This window comes from Cotesia glomerata, linkage group LG2, assembly GCF_020080835.1.
Source record: "Cotesia glomerata isolate CgM1 linkage group LG2, MPM_Cglom_v2.3, whole genome shotgun sequence".
Lineage (NCBI taxonomy): Eukaryota > Metazoa > Arthropoda > Insecta > Hymenoptera > Braconidae > Cotesia > Cotesia glomerata.
In genome coordinates, this window is record NC_058159.1 from 22,908,489 (window position 1) to 22,926,259 (window position 17,771).

A 17,771-nucleotide genomic window follows, 5' to 3' on the forward strand; every position below is an offset into this window, starting at 1 on the left:
GTATTCATTTGTAACAGTATTATAACTGATTGAATACGGGTGAAAAATTTATGGTATGCATATGAACAAATTGTACTGTGGAATTTGTATTAAATATAAATATTTACGGTTCATTTTTTTATGTTTTTGTGTTAAAAATTTTGTAACACAAAATATAAAAAAAATGAACTATAAGTATTTATGTCTAATACAAATTTTGCAGTACAATTTGTTCATATTCGTATCATAAATTTTTTAACGTATATACAGTATCCCTCAATAATAACGTTAACTAATACTCATCTATTGGGTAACTTTTCTATAATTAAAAGTTATCATTTTTCAACTATAATATTTACAAAAATTTATTCATTTTCGCAACAAAAAGATAACATTTTGTTTTCTAAAAGTGAACCTTCTGTTATCTTAAATATTATATTTTGTTATCATTTTTACTTAACATTTTTTTAACGTAAATATATTATCAATTTATTACTTTTTGAGATAACTTCTTGTAAGGACATTAGGGATACATTTCGGTAGAAAATTTGTCAACTTTTTGAAAGTGGAGATTGTTGGCATCTAACTTTTTTAGATAACTTTTTGATGTTATTAAGTTGCCAGTATGCTGCTTGGGGCTAGTTCACATTTTTAAATCGGTTATCGTTAAACCGAATCTTTCACTGGAGTAGACATAATTATCCACTTTATTAGTTTATGTTACTAATTATAAAAATCTCAAGTCCCTGCGATTTTATTATTACTATTGTAAATGTAATTTCTTAATGAATAATTAGTTAAAATTTTCCTAAAAACTGAAATAAACAAAAAGTTTAAACAAAATGAATTTTTATTTTATTAATTAATATCTTGAACCATATTAAACATTCTATTTAGTTTTTCTTTTTAAAAAACTGTCATTGATGGAATTGAAATTTGACTTCTGTCCATGTTGACATAAGTTTTATTATATTAATAGCTAATTAAATAATTAATTGATAGTGTGACCAATTGCAAATTTGAATTGAGCATCTTGTGAGCAATTAAGGGCACTTATTCATTAATCTGAGCGGTTATAGTATCAAGCCAACTTTTTCGTAGTAAAGTTATCAGCATCAAAGATAGTCATAAGTAGAAGTAGTAGAAGATGCAACGATTCATATCAGATTGCCGGTGTAACTCCATATAATATTAAAACAATGCCATCACCCATCAATATGGACCAGACATACGGTACTACAGATACTATGTAATATTCCATCAAGAAATCAAATTATATAATGATCTATGTATAAGCTAATAATTATTTTTCAAATAGAAAAATATTCTGAATAACAGAATAATGACATATGATAATGTTATGTTTGAATTATCTTACCAACTGGGATCATGGTTATCGACAGCTTCTTAAATTTCTACAATGTGACAGCTAACAGCTGATTCAAGGTTTAATAATTTAAAAAAATAAAGAAATGAAGTTAGTATAATATATTATACGTTAACTATTTAATTTATTTAAATGAATAAATAGTATATAAGTAAATCTATAAAAATTTGGTAGTCAAGTGTCGACAAACAGTGTCTCTTTTTGTAAATACTCTATATAAATTAAAATTTATATAGAATCGTGTAAGTGTTTATAAACAATGACAATAGTAACCTCAATATTCTGTACAAGCAAATATTTCGACACTAATTACTGTAATATTGGACTTTGAACAATGAATAATAATAGTATTGATAATGAAGATACTCTCAGCTATTTATTAATTTGATGTAAACATTCAGTAAGTTGTGTTTGATATTAAGAGTTTGGATAAATTATATTAATAATTGCAACGGTCTAATGTTTATTCTTCATTTATTTTATTAAATTTATATTTAAATATTATTGATGGTTGATTCCAGATGAAAGTGTAATAATAATAATTATTATTATTATTATTATTATTATTATTATTAAATAATGGAGCCATTGGGTGGTGTGCCAGCTGAATGGTTGACAACTGCAGAATTAGCTGGTGTTTGGTCTGGCTGGTCATCCATGAGAGATCGTGAAGTCGTTCGAGAGTCATCAGCTAAAGGAACGCACATTCAATTGGCACATAAATTTTTGTGCCACCGAAAAAATGTCAATCTTGAAGATGCCCAGCTATTTTTCAACAATGAAGTTGACATTTGGATTGACGAACTACTCAACAAGCAGCAAATACATCGAGCTTCACATATTCTACGAAACGTTGGTCGAGATCCTATTGCGTATATTCGTAAAATTTGTATCAAGTTACCAGATAGTAAAATACGTGATTATTTGGTCAATCATGTTGCTAACAGTAATGGTTTTTCTAGTGATGATATCCTGGCATGGGACATCATTCAATGTCTGAAGAAATATAAAGACAAGTGTAAATTTACAGATAAAATATTTTATAATAAATTAATACCAAATATTTTTATTCAAGATGTATTGAATCTTGATGATCATTTAAAGGACTCTCTTATTACTGAATTGTATTTTATAACGCTTGAAAGTAGCTTGTCGAGCAAACTAAAGACTGAAATTGTATGGGATTACTTGTTATTGAATAACAAAATTGAATTTTTGATCAACTGGATTGATGTTTATTACAATAAACGGGAAAATATTAATAGTCATAGTGAAAATGTTGATTTGGAAATATTTTCAAAACTTAACATTACGTCGGATATGATTGAAAATATTGATACGTCGGATGTTACTGTTCCCGGAAAATTATTACTACTCAACCATTTAGCCAGGTAATTGTTTTTTTTTTGTCTATTTGATATTTGTTGGTATATTTTATTAAATTTGTATACTTTTTTAAAACTGTTTACTGTATCAGCCTCACGGAAATAAAAAACTTACAATTATTAATTTTTTTGTTACAGGTATGGAATATTTTTAAAGAAAGAACAAAAAGATATTAAATTAACATTGTCTCGCTTGTTCAGTGCATCAATAATACCATCAGAATTTAATAAAATATTATCTAAAGAGCACTGTCGCGTTAATGTTAATGCATTTTATCAAAATATTTTTTCGATTGTGTACCACCAGAAGATAGTTGACGAGGATTTTGATTATGATGTGCATTTGCAAGAAAAAAAATTGCTACATTTATTACGTGATATAAATAAATCGAGTAATATTAATCAAAAACATATTATAAATGCCATTTTTCAAACAATTAACAATGTAACTAATGATTTATCCGGATATCTCCAATCAAGTCCTTATCTCGCATTAACGTTAGTAATTATTAAATATCAAAATGATTGTTATTTAATGCAACAACAGGATGGCAATAATAAATTAATGAATTTTAAAGACTACATTCGTGGTTATGATGTGGTAATTGAAGATCTGACAATTAAGAAAGAAGTAATTGATGAGATCTTAAAATGTTTGCCTTATTTGAAAGATATTCTGGGTGAAAATTTATTAGAAAGAAATGACATTTCAATGTATCAACTCATTAATGGATTTAACAATTTAAATGTTCAAGAGCTTTTCAAATGGCGAAATAAAAATGAACCGTTACCATCATTTACTAGTGAACACTTGATTAAAAGATATGGACATAAAGAAAAATTAACTTATAAGTATTATTTAAAAGAATTAAGACCAAGTATGGCTGCTTATATTTTACAAAAACAGCGGAGTAAAATATCTAACAGTATTTCATCTAAAATGTAAGCACTATTTATATTTATTAATAACTTCTATTAATTAAAGTATTAACTTTGCGTATTTTATTCAAATTAAGAATCATCAAGTGGATTATTTTTTAGTGCATAAGTTATGTTAAAATTTTTCTTTTAATTTAATAATTCACATTTATAATAATTTATATTTTACAGAAAATCTGAAAGTGCATTTCATGCTCATATTTATGGACTTAAAAATATAAATGATAATAAAATTATAAGTACCTGTATTACTTTTATAGAATATCTCGGTATTGATTCAGAATGTCTGAGATTTCATGCGACCGCAGCTAATTATATTAAAACCAAATTGGACTTATCAATAAGTAAGTATACATCTTAAAGTAGTTACAGCATACTCCCGTTCATTTATTCTTAAAAGAGATAATAAAAACTTAATGTGAACTTTAGATGACCTCCTCGAGTCTATAACTTATCATAATTCACCCAAAGATTTGGCTATAATCACAAATTATCTCGAGGATAGCTTCAAAAATGAATGTATCACATCGATGAGTAATGTCAGTGAATTTATATCAGCTCTAAAGTCATGGGATTTCATAGTCCAATTTTCATGTATCCACAACACTAAATTTCCATCTTTATTTTTGAAATATTTGGCTAAAAACAATTTTTGGTTTGAGTTTGTCCTCGTTGGACATATTTTTGGTTATCCATTAGAACAGGTAAATTATAAATATGACTCATTGGATTATTCATTTTTTAAAAATAATAATATGATAGTGTATATTTTTTTATTTCAGATATTCGATAAAGCTGAATTGTTTAAAAATAAAAATATACGAGAACATTTATTGATTTCATTAAATAATTCACATTTGCTTGCTGAAACTTATTCTCGGGTAAATTTACCATTAATTAAACTACCAGACACAAGACAATTAAATTCATCAAGAATGAGTCGTAAAAATGTAAGGATATTTTAGTATTATTTTTTTAAATAATTAATCATTTTTTTTTTAATTTATTGCTTTATTTATTTAGGATCAATCAAGCCCTATAGTGAAAACAAACCCAAATGACACTGAAGAATTACCAAATGTCTTTAAATATTTTCCGTTGAACCAAATAAATTCATCGTATAATAAAGATTTATGGTTGACAATACTAAAATGTCATCAGAGTCAAGATCCACCTGGGGCATTATTGAAATCATCACGCGACTGTAAATCATCGATACCAATAGTCTTAGCAGCCTGTTACGAGCCATCAGCAACGGCAGCTTACTGCTATTCCTGGCTGGTAATTTCCGTGAATGATGAAGATTTAATAATTGATTACACAAACTGTTTGAACGATCAAATATGGTCTGCCAAAAAAGTGTCCGATCTTTTCCGTAGAATAATATCTCTTGGTTACATGGATACCTTAAGTCGCGGGTTTCAAATATTTATGCCTGATAATCCGCTCTCAATATTCTTTGATTTTTTGGTAAAATGTATAAAGCACGCAGACTTTAAATCATCAGTTGATAGTTTGAATAATTTTTTAAGTACCTGTTCAACGTTTAAAAGTAACAAAATGATTGATTGGACAGATGCTGACACTTCGTATTTAAATAATGAATATTGGATTGCAACTGTCGCTACTGAATGTATTCTTTCAGCTTTAGGACGTTGCTCACAAAGCATACAAATACAAACAAAACTACTGCGAATTCTTGTTGAAAATAATTTCAATTCTTCATTGAATATCGATGGCATTGAATTTAAAATGCTCTGGGAAATAGTTATCAGTCTTGAGACGACTAATGTTAAAATTGATTTCACTGCTATTAAATTGATAGACAATTGTTCTAATATAACACAAGAATTTAAACGGTGCATTCAATTATTGATTGATAACAAAGATTTTACAACCGCATTGGAATTATCCAAAATATCTAACTTACCCTGTTCGAAAATAATAATCGATCAATATCGTTGTGCATTTAAAGCTCATTTAAATAAAATAAATTGTAATAAATCAATAATTAGTGGAGAAAAGTGTGATTTAAATTTTTGGAAAAAGTGCGCTCTAGATATTAAAAAATATAATGTTAATTTCGAAGATGCAGCTGGATTTTTCATCGAACATGCTGAGAAAGTTAATTCACATAAAGAGCGTTATGAAATTTTACAACTCGCTCATAGTACTTTAAAACCTATTTCAACTGATCAGCAAACGATAGACACTATTGAAATGGCCATGTGGAAATCCTGCATACTGGCTGGCCCAGAAGCGATTGAAATTAATGATGAGAGACGATTATTCAATAAATTAAAAACAGAATTATTGTCCGGTGTTAGTAATTTGCGAGTTAGTTGTAAATTAAATGATAGTGCTGAAGAAAAAGCAATCGATAAGTTGATTAACAAATTTATCGACATTGAAGATCTTGAAACAGCATTGCGTATAAGTGCTATTTTTAATTACAAACACAATGACCTTAAAATACTTATGCTTTGTTTGAGTATCGCTGAGGGTGAAATATCACCCTATGAATTGAATTCGCAGCATAAAGTTCTTTTAAACGAATTATCGCCAGTAAAACCGCAAAAATATTCACTATTACGTCCTCGAGGGCTTAAAAGACAACCAGAAGGATCAGCTAATCTGTTAGCGTCTTACGACCAGTGTGACGATGATGTCACAGATATGCCAACGTCCCAAATTACTACAGACTGTATTGAGTTGTTGGAAAAATTAGTTAAAAATCTCCTACATGGTACTAATGTGGGTAACAAAATTCTTTTATTGTACAAATTATCTGTTAGTTTGAAAAGAAATTATCAAAATCTATTGGTGTCCAAAGATCCGATAGAAATACTTTATGATGTTACTGGGATTAATTGCCCCAATAAATTTGATCTCATTAAAGATGTAATTACTATCTACAGAATAAAAGATTGTGAAGTTGCTAAATTTTTAGCTGGAGAAATAATTTTACATATAACACGACAAGTTGAAGATGGTTACGAATTATCAGCATCAATGTGGGGCTATCCATTGGAAGTACATGCACATTTAATAACTGATTTATGTAGCGATCCTTCAACACTGGGATGGGAGTTAATTAAAAGTGTTAATATAAGACTGGGACATTCTCATGGAAGCAAACGTGACATCGTAACAATTAAAATAATAATTGAATTACTTATACGTGCTCATAATTATTTTACCGCCGCTTGTCATATGGAGGGAATCGCATACGTTCTGAGAAAGTGTCAGAATGTAGCAAATACGTTGCAGCATCTTAAACTTTGGAGCCTGTTAGTCCGATTACTAACAGGGATAGGACGTTTCACAGAAATGAATTATATATTTCAGATACTGAAAGAAAATGATCAGTTTGAGTTTTTGCTCGGTAAAGGGCTTGATAAAATTGCAGGTTTAAAAATTGCAACCATGGAATTTTGTAAAAAACAGTGTCCTGATAATAAAGAGTTGTTTAATTTAGTTGCTAATCATTTTCAACTTTATACAGAAGTCGCAATTGTCTGGGAAAATAAAGCCAAGGCAGTGATACGCGAATTAATTCAAGATATCAGGAAAGAAAATATAAGATTGATGAATAATTTACAGACGGCTATTAAATTAACACGTAATGACAAAACTGAAAAAAAATTACAATCTGCAATAACGTACTATACAGATGCTACAGAACATTATTTACAAGATAGTAAATTGAATACTGCTAATAAATGTTCCCATCAAGCTCAATTAGTTGCTCTGCAATTGTCTTTATTGAATGGAGTGGGTGTTAATCACCAAGTTACTTGTTTATTGAATTTAAGCAACGAAGAAATAAATAAAGCACTTTGTCAAACTTTAACTTTCCCTCAAACATTGATTCTCGTTCAAGCTTACAATCACAATGCCGATTGGCCAAGTATTATTTATCATCATATTATTATCAATGGAGAAATAAAATTTCTGAAAGATTTTCTGATTTATAAACGACTTACTAATGGTATTGTGCAAGACTGCGTTTGCAAGTAAGTAATTATCATTAAAAATCATTAGTTATTTAATACAATATTTTTATTATTAAATTTGTTTAATAATAATTACAAATATAATCATAAAGTACTTTGGTAGTATAAAAATAACATTTTGTTTAATAATAATTAATAAGTTGTTTAAAATTAAAATTGATTTAATTACAGGTATCGTATGGAAAAAAATTTAACCAAACAAATGACACAAAATATGCAAAGCTTAATTGGTGAGTTGAATGACGTTGAATGTAAATATGTAATGGCAAGTCAATTGGGATTCAAAAATATGATTGAAGCAATGCTTTCTAATTTAACTATCGGATCATATTTAAAAGATACTGTGTGGAAACAAGGATTCAATCCTCAAGAATTTATTGGAGAAAATTTTCGAAGTTAAAATATTAAATATTTTTTTAATAATATATTTATATAAATATAATATAATTATAATATATTTTATCAAAGCATACGTTGTATAATATGAAAGTACTGTATATACATTTTTCTAAGATACACGATTCAATGCCCAGCATTTATATTTTTAAAATAACGTAATTGATTATAATTAATAATTATGTAATCTCCATTTATATACAATAAAATAAAAAAATTGAATTTAATAATCGATTAAAATAGATGATTTAGTAGAGATCTGAAGTATTTAAAAATAAATTTATTGGCATATTGCAGTATCTGCTACGATATCACAGATATGAATAATTAACAACATTTTGAAAGTTAAATTTAAAATTAAATATATATACCTATAAAAATGATAATTGATAAAAAGTAACTGAACACTTATTGAATATCAATTGATTTTTTAAAAATTTTAATAAAACACGAGGCACTCTGTGTTAAGTAAAATGTAAAATACCGCCGTTGAAATAGTTATTTTAAGCTTGGAATAAATTTAAATAATTACTAGGTATGTATCCACTTTTCCCTTCACGGGTTTCCATTAACCACCAAGCAGTGTTACCTTTTTCATCATTTGGTCTAATCAGCTTTAATGCTTGCCCTTTTTTAACGGCAAGTGTTCCAGGCAAATTACCATCGAAATCATATTCCGCATAATAAAACTAAAAAAACATTAATAATAATAACAATATTCAGTTGAAAAACATTATTTTAAAACTTATAAATATTTAATTAATTTAATTAAATTACCTTGGAATCAAAATTTTCATATCTTTGCTCCTGTTTGCTTGATAAATTTTCATAATTTTTATTGTCATTATTTACTTCAACATTCAAATACCACTGAGTCTGTGAATTTGAATTTGAACGAGATGAAGATTCCTTTTGAGGACTCTCAAGTGAAATTAAATTAGTATTAACATTTTTTACAGGTGATTCCAAAGACATAAGGTCTGGAGTATTAGAACGTGAATCGACGACATCGTTATTATTATTATTATTATTATTATTATTATTGTTGCTGTTACTGTAAAAACTCATTTGTGATAAAGATTGAAGCATTTTTGACGGCATAAAGCCCTGTGTAATACCGTTGTCAACGAACCACCGAGAACTATCGCCCATTGGGTCTTGAGTTTTTATAACCGCCACAATAGTTCCTTTGCTAGCCCCCAAATCCAGCGTCGACGTGCTAACTAAATTATCCTTTACTACAAATAATTTATCCCGTTGATATTTACGTAACAACTGAGTTTTCTGTTTGTCGTTCTGCGGACTTACGTCAACACTGGCTTCTTCAACGCGCGGATTAACGCCAGCGAAATTAAATCTCGATATTTGATTCCACAGTAAATTGTGATTAATCAAAAACAATTGTAAAATATCCTCGGATGGATGTTGTGTAGTTGATTTAGGTAAATCTAAATATTGTTTCATTATTTTACCATTAAATAATTTACGGGCTTTTGTAAAACTACGCACACATGATATTGTTATTTTAACTCCTGCATCGATCAATATCGGTAATTCTTCCAACAATTGTTGATTCAGTGCTTCATAATTACTTTTGGTATTTGTTAACTCCTCTTGTATTATTCTCGATTCTTTATTTTTCTCATTCTTTGATATCGCGTTGTCATAGTCCAATAATTTATCATGTCGTTTGGTAATAAGCATTTCCGGCCCTTCTAGTAAAACCATCAGTGAAGAGAGTGGTTTAATAACAGATCTATCAATATTTTCTTTGAATGTTTTGATGAATTGATTTGAAATCATAGAGCGCACTTGACTATATTTTTGTACTTCAATATCATGCACTCCGGAGTGATATTGATTTATAAATTCTGCCAGCAATTCACCACAAGAAGCATCATCGTTTAACCAAACTAAACATTGTTCAATATCAATAGCCAATAATTCAACACATTTAGCTAATGATTTAAATTGCTTCTCTAGTTCTTCAAATGCCGGGTCTGCTGGTACATTAGTAGCAAGACCAAGACTTGCTGATAATTTAGCGCTTAGTCTACTTGATTTTTTAGCAACTGAATGCATACTAAGTTTAGCCATTTTTCGCATCAACGTGTTGTCAGTATCAAGATACTTTGAAACAATATCTTTTCTTCTTTTATACTCATTGATATGAGAAGCGACGTCTGTCATTGCTTTCCAAGCGGCTTCAATACCCTGACGATCTGGATGATCATCTTCTGTGCACTTGGTTAACTCGTAAAGCATCAATGGATACTTGAGAATTCTCTGGACGGGTTTTATTAAAATCGAGCTCATATCAAAGCAAGCTACTTGATAGCGCAATGTTTCAATACCTTTCTCAAAAACGGTCATAATTTCCCGATTTTCTTCGTATTTTTTTAGCAACGACAAAGCAGCCTCATGATTGCCGCAATATTTACCGTAAACTGTTTGTAATCTGTCGGCTATTGATAAAAAACAAGGCGAAATCATTTGTTTAGATTCATCGCATCCTTTCATCGCTTTTAACAACGAATCTAGCAGTTCTTCCGCGACATGAATTACCTCTAAAAAATTTCCAAACAACAGTGTAACATCAATACCCCGTTCTTCCAATACCTTTGGATTAAATAAATGAAATGTTTCATAAGTAACTTTCAAATCTCGCACAAATTCTTTTTCAGTCACCACCAACTCAGATATAACATTCTGCCTTTTATCCGCTCGTTTCTGCTTGGCAGCTTCAACTTCGTTTATTTCATCAACTGGACCCGTACTAGTTTCTTCGAGCGGCAGTTGAGTTTTATCAGCTACAGACTGTTTTTGTAGAGGAATAGATCCGGGGGCTGGTGCAGGTGGAGCTGGACGATGTGGCTCAGACAATCTTTTAGTTCGTTCCTCTTTTGGAGCTTCTGTAGTTTTTTCAACGTCTCTTACAACGACAAAGTCTTCAATCGAATCGTGTTTAACTAATGGAGTTTGAGATTCTTCACTTCGAGTAAGATATCCACGTGGACAGAGTCCGATATCCCCGAGTTTATTCTTAACACTCACCCAATCATCATTAGCCATTTCAATGACAGTCAATACATCACCTTCAGCCACACTCAAGTCGCCATTCATTTGAGCGTTAAATGTATGCTGAACTCTCACTAAATCACCCGCATTCAAGCGCTCGTAATCTTTTGATTGCTCAGCTTCATTACTCTCCGTTTGATTGACATCACTAGCAGAACAATTCACAATAATATTGATGTACGTCGTAGGAAATATCCCTTTTTGATTGTCTATTTCACCTTCCGCCCACTCAGAATCTATATGACGTATGAGATGCACAACTTCACCTGCTTCAAAGTTTAATTCATTAGGAAATTGAGCATTAAACGGATACAGTGTTATGGCGTACGGTTTTAAACCTAATGAATTTAATTGCCCATTATTATCACTATCATTATTGATATTGCTGGATGCATCAACAGAAGTAGGTCGCGTTTCCGGGAACAAATCATAGTAAGATGGTGCTGGTTCATTATCTGCATACTCGCTACTCGTACTTGGTCCTGATTGATTGAAATCTTTGAATATTCCACTGCCTTGGGCAACTGATGCTGGAAATGGATCCATTGCTATATTTAATGCAGATGAACGATCACTTTCATCAACGCCCCTATCTTCCTCCTCTTCCATATAACTTATAAATCCTTCAGGAAAACTTCCTTGTCTGCCGTCATCAGTAACGCCAAAGACCCAACCGTCATCTAATATTTCTAGTACTGTAACTATTTCACCAGCTGTTAAGTCTAATTCTTCGTCTAGCTGCGCTTTCAATGACGTCTTTACTTTAGCTTTTCTCCTAACTTTTTTTTTATCGGTTGGTTTCTGTATGAAAAAAAAAAATAAAAAAAAAAAAAAAAAATATAAAATTAGTCATCAAATTTCAGTCAAGTGAGATAGAATAATGAAATTAAAAAAAAATTTTTTTTTTTTATATCAACTGATAATATTAAATACAATATTTTTAATACTTTGAGTATTGAAGAGTCTATCAACCAGACATGAGTTAATGGAAATAATCCAGTTCTTGAATCAGTATATCCAGAATACCAATCGGTGTCTACTTGTTGTACTCCAATAATAAGTTCTCCTGATTAAAGAAAAAAAATAATATATTTTTAAATTAATTTTATCACATATTTTAAAATAGATAATGATGGTAAATAACTTTTTAAATGTATCAAAAATAAAAAAAAAAATAAAATAATGATTATAGCAAACACTCGACAAATTTTATGTTTAGAATAAACTAGTTAAAAATAAAAAATTAAGCATAAAAATATTATTAAAACTATTTAATGTATATTTTCTATTATTTGCTATTGTCATTTCTTCGTACTGATTTTTATATGTTATTTTCATCATTGAAAATATCGATAAAGTGGAGATTTATTGAAAGAAAAAAAAAATTGTAATTATACCTTCAGAAAATGTTAAATCGCCGTCTTGTTCACCAATAAATGGAGCAATAGACACGAATAGTTTTTCAGAGTCTTTAAAAATAGGTAAATCAATTTTGTGTAAATGATTTGAGGGAAATCTACCACGTCTGCCATACGACTCGCCGTAACACCAATGTTTATCGATGACGTTATAAACCTGTAATTTTATTATTATTAGCAATAATTATCATTTAAGAAATAAAGACAGAAATATAAGAAGATAAAAACAAAGATAATTTATAATCTTCTTGGACTGGCTATTACGTGGTACTTGATACGTAATCAAATATGTGATATTATTACCAAGAAATAATCTCCTTTTGACAGACTCAATTCTCCATCCACAATTGTTAGAAAATCATTTATAACTTTTGTTAATAAACCGGCTTCCATTTTGTTTATTTATCTTTCTCATGTATAATTATTTAAATCAACATTAAAGAGTTTTGTTTATTATCATTATTTCGTGTGTTTATGTATAGAGTAGAATTATTAAATAACTGACAGGTTTCTTGTGACGTCAATAAATATGAAGTTAGTCGCGTAGTTCTGGCACGTGGTAAAATTCGATTGTCGAGAATCGATAGTTACTTTTTTTTTATTGTTGTTATATTATCGTAGTACTTCAAGTCATATGTAAACGTGTTTATAAAAGGTTAAAAATCACTTGTTACTTATATAAATATTATTCATATGGTTAATTGTTAACTTATTAGTATAAATAAATAATAGTGAAATATTTAAAAATAAATAAGTTAAAGTGACTGTCAACTTGAATAATTTTTTCAAAAATACCTTTATATTTTATTTTAATATCGCTAGGTTATATTATATAAGTAATTCAATGTTTTCATTACCGAATTGTTAATTTCTTTTAAAATGAGCAAAGAAATAGAAACTAAAGAATCCGTCCAAGAATTGATAAGTGAAGAAAGTTATAGAGAGAAATTAGCACGTTGTTCGAAAAATGGTCTTAAAGCCTCAATCACATCATTTTACATTGGTACCTAATATTTATTAGTTTATGTAATTAATAAACAAGTATTTTATTTTTTTTTATTTTCAGATTCTACAAATTTCATATTTATTTAATACTTAATAAAGTATTTGTGGACTTAATTATAGCGTAAAAAAATTTTACTAATTTATTTAATAAATTCAATGAAGATAAAAAAGATTTTTACTCCAAAATTATTAATACCTCACTCCAGTAGCTGGCTACGAAGATAACGTAACTTCTAAATAATTAAATATGCCAAAAAGATCAATTATCCAATATCTAATGGTTTATTGATTTGTCAGAACTTGAGGTCATTGTCATTAAATTCAGTGTACTTTATCGATCGAACAAGTTTATCTAATGAGATTCTACTTTCTTACAACTAAACAAGTAGACAAATATTTTAATTTACATTAAACAGGCCAACTATTTTTATTTTCCAGAGTTTCTATATTAATTGTCATCTATTAAGTATGTGTTCTGTGACAGCCAAAAAGCAATACAAAATTTAGATGTCATACAGAGGGTACATTGAAATTTTAAATAAATTTTTTACAATGAATTTTTCAGCTTATAAGAGTCAATAAAATATTAAGTATTAAATGAGTATTTAATAGATAACAATAATTAATTTTTCTTTTATTTGCTACGTTCTTCATAACCAGCAATAGCTTCTTCATTTGACCCCTTAATTAATTTAAAAATAATACTGTCTTTATACAGTCTCATTTCTAATTAGTGACTTTTAAGACAATTTTTGTATGTAAATTTTTAATTCAAAACATTATTTTAATATTAATTATGTTTTCTCATTACAGGTATAATTGGAATACCTATGCTACTTAAAGGTTTCAAGCTGTTCAGAATACCAACTGAAGCAAGAGTAGCAGTTGGACTTTTGTCTGGCCTCCCGATATTGTATTATACTGGAAAGTCTGCCCGAGAAACTTGTATGAATGAAGTCAAAGAAAACTTTAAATATCAATAAACTACTACAATGCATTTATTTAAAAATATTAGATATACGTCACAGTTTATTTTATCAAATTATAAAAAATTTAGAAGTAATATCTGTAATAATAATTTAACTTCATTGTGTGTCAAAAGATTTTTACATGCATACGAAGATGAATCAGTGAATGAAGATCCTTCCATCAACACGGAGTATGCAGAATTATCTAATGAGTACTTGAATCCAGCTCAAAATGGACACGGAGTTTTAGTATTGCAGCCGTTTATTAAGTGGGGTACTGACAAAAAACGCAATACAAAGCCTGAGCTGCAATTAGCTGAAGCAGAAGCATTAATAAGAACATTACCACGCTGGACAGTCGTCGATTCTTTATGCATATCACTAATGACATTGAAGAAAAAAAAACTTTTAGGTAAAGGTAATTTAAAAATGCTTGAAGAACGTGTTAAACAAAATTCACGAATAACTGCTGTATTTGTAAGCATGAATCTTTTACGACCAGTACAGATTCATCAGTTAGAAAATGTACTTGGCGTTCCGGTTTATGATCGTTATTCAATAGTCATCCAAATATTTCGTGAACATTCTAAGACCCCGGAAGCTAAATTACAAGTAGCGCTTGCTGAGTTGCCTTACATATGGAAAAAAATAACTTGGTTAAACGAAGACAGCGAGGGTCGAATAAATTTGTCCGAGAAAAGAAAGTTTGTTCTTCATGCTCGCGAATCTAAATTACGAACTGCGTTAAATAAATTAAAGGAACACCGAAAATTAATTCGCAACAATAGAATCAGTAAGAAAATACCGACGGTTGCGATTGTTGGTTACACAAATGCTGGTAAAACTTGTTTAATAAGAGCATTGAGTAATGATAAATCATTGGTTCCCCAAAATAAATTATTCGCGACACTTGATACGACAGCTCATGAAGGTTTATTGCCATGCAGATTGAAAGTTTTATATATTGATACTATTGGATTTATTCAAGACATACCAGAGGGGCTTATTGAACCTTTTGTTGCGACATTTGAGGATGCAATAATAGCTGCAAGTATTAATAATGCATTTTAAAATTGATATCTCCAGCTAAACTAATACTTTATTTATTATTCAGGATGTAATTGTTCACGTTTATGATGCTAGTCATCCGGATAAAAAAGCTCAAATAGATCATGTCAGGCAGACACTTGATAATATAATGACTGAATTGGAGATACCGAATAAACCGATAATTGAAATTGCTAATAAGTGTGACATTGCACCCAAAGGCAGTGTACCTGACGATGTTACAGTAATTTCAGCTCTTAAGCTAACAGGTTTCATTAATAAATCAATACATTTAATTTAATTAAATAAGTATTTTAATAACTACTGTATTCAAATTCTACTTGCTATAAGTTATAAAATTACATTCTCAGAGTTCTTGCAATAAAATTGTAGAATACTTGCATTATATTTTCATAATAATCGATAATTGATTTTTATTTTATAGGTATTGATTTACTGAGAAGACAAATAGAAAAACACATACTAGAAGTAACTGGTCGTAAATCATTAAAAATACGCGTACTCGCTGGAAGTAACATCGCTGCTTGGTTGTATAAAGAAACTACTGTAACAGATAGTGAAGCTGATTATGATAATCCACAGTACATGTTTATAACGTCACTTGTTACTGAGGAACAAATGCATCGGTTTAAAAAATTTATAAAACAACAAGCTGCTAATCGTGAAACTTTATTTTCAAATAAATAAAATAATTTGAAAAAAATAGTTTAATTGCAAGTGTATTTTTTAATATCAGTGAAAGATAATTGGATTAAATATGAAACATACGAAAGGCACGTATCTTTGATGAGAACGCTGTTCTCTTTTGTGATCTGTACACGTGCAGAACACGTGTCTCATTTTCAGTCTTTAAATATCAAACAAATGGCACGTGGTTGCCAAAGATTGAACGAGCTTTTTTTTTTATTATTTATCTTTCAACACTTTTTTACATTCTTCATTAAAAAACTGTAAAAAAGTAAAAGACAGTTTTTTTTATTGTCAAAAAGTAATTTATGTTCGTTGCATTTTATGAGATATTATTTATAAAAATACACTAACAGCTTAAGTTTGTAATAATTCAACAATAATAAATTATAAGGTGATGTAAAAAATTGTCACTAATATGATTAATTAAGGACAGTAAAAAAGTTGTAGGTTGTAATTAAATGTTAAAAATAATTTTAAAAAGTTTTTACCAACTACATTTTTTATTGTTAAGATGTAAAAGGTGAAGATGATGAACTAATTAAATGTCAATTATTTTTTATTCAATTTAAAACTAATTTTCATAAAAAAATTACTATAAATAATATACATAGTTGCATTAAAAAGAAAAATTAATTTTATACGACATAGAATGTTATTTTTTACAAGTAAGAACTAAAAGTAAATTACAGGCATCTCCCCTTGGAGCTTGCTTTTTTTTAGTGTCTTTTTTTTGCGCTCCGATAATTTTCGTCTTCTACTTTCAACATAATTTAACTTAGTTAATTACTGAACAAGTTTTTTTTCTAGTTTAAGTTTGTTTAATCTATTAAATATATAGTTTTTTTTTCTTTTTAATAAAATTTAACAATAATCTATTAATTTATTTAAATATCTAATATTAAATACGGGTGAACTCTTTTACCCGTAACACGTTTAATTATCTATTGACATTGCATTAATTACAATTGTACAATTCGTAATACCCATTATGATTCGACAATTACACAACCGATTGATCAGTACTGTTGATGTTGTGCCGTACGTAAACACACCAAGTGAAATAACATTATGCAGGTGTAGACTAAAATAAACTACAATACCAAACCATTTGAATATTTTTTTATAATCAATAAATCAATATACTAAAATAATAAAATCAATAGCATTGTAAATAAAGATGTATTATTCAGATATTTGTTTTTAAAAGACCTAACAAAACTGTAAAGCATAAATATTTTGAATGGAAGATTACTATGAGATTCAAATCAAAATTGGATCGAGAAAAGATCATCGGTACGTGCTCTCGCAAATCAACACAGCACATCCGTCTTATTTTCTTTCCTCTCAATTTTTTATCCCTTTTCTTGTATTAAATCCTCTTTTTGAATTTCCATCGTTTCTTGCTTTACATTTCACTATCGATATCAACTTCAAGTTAATCT

General features: G+C 28.8%; 3 protein-coding genes across 7 annotated transcripts; 2 read left to right on the forward strand and 1 right to left on the reverse strand.

The window, feature by feature from the left end:
- Nucleotides 1-1,472: 1,472 nt before the first annotated feature.
- Nucleotides 1,473-8,276, forward strand: LOC123260070 (spatacsin). Its single transcript, XM_044720992.1, has 8 exons — nt 1,473-1,766; nt 1,888-2,757; nt 2,890-3,693; nt 3,862-4,034; nt 4,120-4,394; nt 4,473-4,640; nt 4,714-7,706; nt 7,878-8,276. Exons 2-8 carry the CDS (start codon nt 1,946-1,948, stop codon nt 8,104-8,106), a joined length of 5,454 nt encoding a protein of 1,817 aa, XP_044576927.1. The 5' UTR covers nt 1,473-1,766; nt 1,888-1,945; the 3' UTR covers nt 8,107-8,276.
- A 261-nt stretch (nt 8,277-8,537) lies between these two features.
- LOC123260071 (dynamin-binding protein-like) lies at nt 8,538-13,126 on the reverse strand. Its single transcript, XM_044720993.1, has 5 exons — nt 12,902-13,126; nt 12,578-12,755; nt 12,128-12,246; nt 8,880-11,981; nt 8,538-8,791 (listed from the first exon to the last, which is right to left on the reverse strand). The coding sequence occupies exons 1-5, from the start codon at nt 12,989-12,991 to the stop codon at nt 8,606-8,608; spliced, it is 3,675 nt and encodes a 1,224-aa protein (XP_044576928.1). The 5' UTR covers nt 12,992-13,126; the 3' UTR covers nt 8,538-8,605.
- Nucleotides 13,127-13,172: 46 nt separating this feature from the next.
- On the forward strand, nt 13,173-17,505 carry LOC123260072 (putative GTP-binding protein 6). 5 transcript variants are annotated; one of them, XM_044720998.1, is made up of 5 exons: nt 13,348-13,601; nt 13,665-13,724; nt 14,417-15,618; nt 15,686-15,887; nt 16,064-17,505. In XM_044720998.1, the coding sequence occupies exons 3-5, from the start codon at nt 14,596-14,598 to the stop codon at nt 16,324-16,326; spliced, it is 1,488 nt and encodes a 495-aa protein (XP_044576933.1). In that variant the 5' UTR covers nt 13,348-13,601; nt 13,665-13,724; nt 14,417-14,595; the 3' UTR covers nt 16,327-17,505. The 5 variants fall into 5 exon arrangements, with proteins under 5 accessions (XP_044576932.1, XP_044576933.1, XP_044576930.1 ...); XM_044720999.1 differs by lacking the exons at nt 13,348-13,601; nt 13,665-13,724 and adding exons at nt 13,780-13,908; nt 14,042-14,124; XM_044720997.1 differs by lacking the exons at nt 13,348-13,601; nt 13,665-13,724 and adding an exon at nt 13,173-13,253.
- Nucleotides 17,506-17,771: the final 266 nt, after the last annotated feature.

Coding starts and splice junctions, on each gene's coding strand:
- LOC123260070 (XM_044720992.1), top strand. CDS start 1,946: ATGGAGCCATTGGGTGGTGTGCCAGCTGAATGGTTGACAACTGCAGAA. Junction 4,035..4,119: donor CAAATTGGACTTATCAATAA/GTAAGTATACAT, acceptor TGTGAACTTTAG/ATGACCTCCTCGAGTCTATA. Junction 7,707..7,877: donor GTGCAAGACTGCGTTTGCAA/GTAAGTAATTAT, acceptor ATTTAATTACAG/GTATCGTATGGAAAAAAATT.
- LOC123260071 (XM_044720993.1), bottom strand. CDS start 12,991: ATGGAAGCCGGTTTATTAACAAAAGTTATAAATGATTTTCTAACAATT. Junction 12,247..12,577: donor CGATTTAACATTTTCTGAAG/GTATAATTACAA, acceptor TTCTTTAATCAG/GAGAACTTATTATTGGAGTA. Junction 11,982..12,127: donor TAGACTCTTCAATACTCAAA/GTATTAAAAATA, acceptor TTTTTCATACAG/AAACCAACCGATAAAAAAAA.
- LOC123260072 (XM_044720997.1), top strand. CDS start 14,596: ATGCATTTATTTAAAAATATTAGATATACGTCACAGTTTATTTTATCA. Junction 15,619..15,685: donor TTGAGGATGCAATAATAGCT/GCAAGTATTAAT, acceptor TTTATTATTCAG/GATGTAATTGTTCACGTTTA. Junction 15,888..16,063: donor TTCAGCTCTTAAGCTAACAG/GTTTCATTAATA, acceptor TTTATTTTATAG/GTATTGATTTACTGAGAAGA.